Source organism: Octopus bimaculoides, chromosome 25 (genome assembly GCF_001194135.2).
Source record: "Octopus bimaculoides isolate UCB-OBI-ISO-001 chromosome 25, ASM119413v2, whole genome shotgun sequence".
NCBI lineage: Eukaryota > Metazoa > Mollusca > Cephalopoda > Octopoda > Octopodidae > Octopus > Octopus bimaculoides.
This window is the reverse complement of record NC_069005.1, coordinates 26,044,096-26,047,226: the sequence shown is the minus strand read 5'-3', so window position 1 is coordinate 26,047,226 and position 3,131 is coordinate 26,044,096. Positions and strand designations below refer to the sequence as shown.

The 3,131-nt window shown below is 40.8% G+C and overlaps 1 protein-coding gene across 1 annotated transcript in view; it reads left to right on the top strand.

The window, feature by feature from the left end:
- The window catches only part of LOC106877596 (coatomer subunit beta'), a 28,628-nt gene that overhangs the window by 23,159 nt on the left and 2,338 nt on the right, over positions 1 to 3,131 (top strand). The window contains exons 18-19 of the mRNA XM_052976627.1: positions 1,472 to 1,561; positions 2,864 to 3,025. Of these exons, the coding sequence (XP_052832587.1) occupies positions 1,472 to 1,561; positions 2,864 to 3,025 (252 nt within the window). The remainder of the gene's footprint in view (positions 1 to 1,471; positions 1,562 to 2,863; positions 3,026 to 3,131) is intronic.

Sequence of the window (3,131 nt, the reverse complement as noted above, 5' to 3'; positions counted from 1 at the left end):
ACCCTTAACGTAGTTCTCGGGGATATTCAGCGTGACACAGTGTGACAAGGCTGTCCCTTCGAATTACTAGCACAACAGAAACAGGAAGTAAGAGTGAGAGAAAGTTGTGGTGAAAGAGTACAGCAGGGTTTGCCACCCATCCCCTGCCGGAGCCTCGTGGAGCTTTAGGTGTTTTCGCTCAATAAACACTCACAACGCCCGGTCTGGGAATCGAAACCGCGATCCTATGACCACGAGTCCACTGCCCTAACCACTGGGCCAATGCGCCTCCACATCTTAACCCTACTAGCATGTAAAACAGATGTGAAATGATGATGATGATGGTGATGTGTATTGACCTAGGGCTAAACAGTAATAACAGCTAAGCATCATGATGTTGATGATTACATGGTCTGGTAGCACTCTCAGTAAAATCTACATGGTTATCTTATTCCCTTTGCCACATGTTGGAGTAGGATATTTACTCAACTAGACCCAAACAACCCTCTCACGTGACCACCCCAGTGTGTGTGTGTTTGTGCGTGCATGTGAAGTCTTTAAGCAGCACCGTTTTCTATTCCTACCTCTCTCCTCACCGCCATCTCCTCTATGCCAATCACAGTAAGCAGCCCCACCGTCTAACCCGCACCTCATACACGTGTGAAGCCACTACTAAACAGCAGCCATACCCTAACTCCATTGCACTAACCCTTCTATTACTGCCAGCTTTATCCTCTTCATCTTCTTGTCACACCGACTGCATTTAAAACCATAATAACGGCTTTCAGTTCAATGTCCAGAAATGGTGGTTGGTGATGGTCACTGTTGCTTTCTCTCTTTCTTTTCTTAATTAATGCATACGCGTATATGTATGTGTATCTGTGTGTGTGTACATATGTGTGCATGTGCAGGCACACACACACATATACATATAGATAGATAGAAACATAGTCATTTGTGCATATGTGTGTGCATGTGTAGAGATATATATATATATATATTACATAGAAAAATAAGAGGAATGACCAGCAAAAGTGGACTCTTATATGCTAGAAATAGATGCCGAATCATCTAACCACGAAAAAATATGTTCTCAGTAAAAAAAATTAGCGACACAACAGACTGTAAAAGGGCAAGACAAATGAAAAAATACTAAATAAAAAAAAAAGGGATGACCACTAAGTGGACATCCCTTTTGTTAGAAGAAGACCACATACGGTCTGACCACGTTAATCGATGATGATGTTACATAGTTCACCCTACACAAGTTAATGTGTTACAAACAAAAATAGGGGTTTTGAAGGAGGTATCTATAGAACTAGTTTTTAAGCATCGAGGGGCTATGAAGGTCCACCAAAGTAAGACAAAGGGGTCCATAGATAAAAAAAAAAAAAAGGTTGAGAACCACTGGTATAAGGGATATTTAACACCCCCATCCTCTTGAAATGCTACTGTTTTTCACATTTTTCATTTGTCTTAACTTTTTGCACAGAATTCTTATTTGAAACCTTCACTTCTGACTAATATTCTACGGACACTGAAGGTGTCTACGTGTGTTTTTGTGTCGAATTTTAAGCATCAAGTTAATGATTTCGTTACCGTTAACATATTTAATGCATGAAGTTTGAAATAGCTTAATTAGAAGTGATTACGTAGTGAGATCTTCTGTCTTGTACTCGTTTCAGTCATTAGACTGTGGCCCTGCTGGGGCATTGCCTTGAAAAAGTTTTAGTTGAATGAATCGTTCCCAGTACTTTTTATTTTTTTTGTAAAGCCTGATACTTATTTTATCGGTCTCTTTTGCCGAACTGCTAAGTTACAAGGATGTTAACACCAGTTGTCAAGCAGTTCTGGAGTACACACACACACACACACATATATGGTGGGCTTCTTTCACTTTCCTACTATCAAGTCCACTCACAAGCCTTTGGTCAGCTTGAGGCTGTAATAGAAGACACTTGCTCAAGGTGCTACGCAGTGGGACTGAACCTGGAACCATGTGATTGGGAAGCAAACTTCTTACTACACCAGCCATGCCTGCACCTATATGGATAGATAAACACGTGTTGTGAGTTAGTGCTAACATTTAATGCAAAGTCCATTAAAAATGTGTACAAACAGATCAGTTGTTATGGCGATGTGTAGCTTAGCGGTTAGGGTGTTGCTCTCATGACCATAAGATTGTGGTTTCAATTCCGGGATCTGGAACTGCATTGCATTCTTGTGCAAATCACTTCATTTCACATTGCTCTAGTTTGCTCATGTCGCAAAAATGAGTAATATGGTGAAGTCGTGACAGGCCTGCTTAAATAACCAAACAGAGGGGAACTTGTGACAAGCCATAGGCCTGGTGTTGGATGTTACCCTTCCTTTTCTATATAGACGTAGATATGGCTGTGGTAAGAAGCTTGCTTCCCAACTACATGATCCCAGGTTCAATCCCATTCTATAGCAACTTGGGTGAGTGGATTTGGTAGACAGAAATTGAAAGAAGGGGGTGAGCTAGCAGAAAGGTTAAGCACGCCGGGCGAAATGCTTAGCGGTATTTTGTCTGAGTTCTGAGTTCAAATTCTGCCGAGGTCGACTTTACCTTTCATCCTTTCGGGGTCAATAAATTAAATACCAGTTACGTACTGGGGTCGATGTAATCGACTTGATCCCTTTGTCTGTCCTTGTTTGTCCCCTCTATGTTTAGCCCCTTGTGGGCAATAAAGAAATAGGAAATTGAAAGAAGCCCATCATACAAAAGGGAGTTAGATTGTGTAAACATAATGTTGATGAAATGTTCTTTCTATGATGTGTTTTTATAAATGACTTTTTTTTTTTTCCCCCTATCTCTTCATCTCTGTGTCACACACTCCATCTGTCTGTGGCTGATGTATAGGAGCTCCATGATAAAGACAACATCGCCCATCATACTGAAAGTGAAGCAGCATCAACAGAAATATCTGTAGACTCAATATTGTCAAAACAAGCTGTGTCAGACCTAGAAAAAGAATTGGAATTGGATTTAGAGAACTTGAACCTTGATAATGTTGATACTTCGGTAAGTTTTGTTTATCATCATCATCATCATCATCATCATCATCGTTTAACGTCCGCTTTCCATGCTAGCATGGGTTGGACGATTTGACTGAGGACTGGCAAGCCAG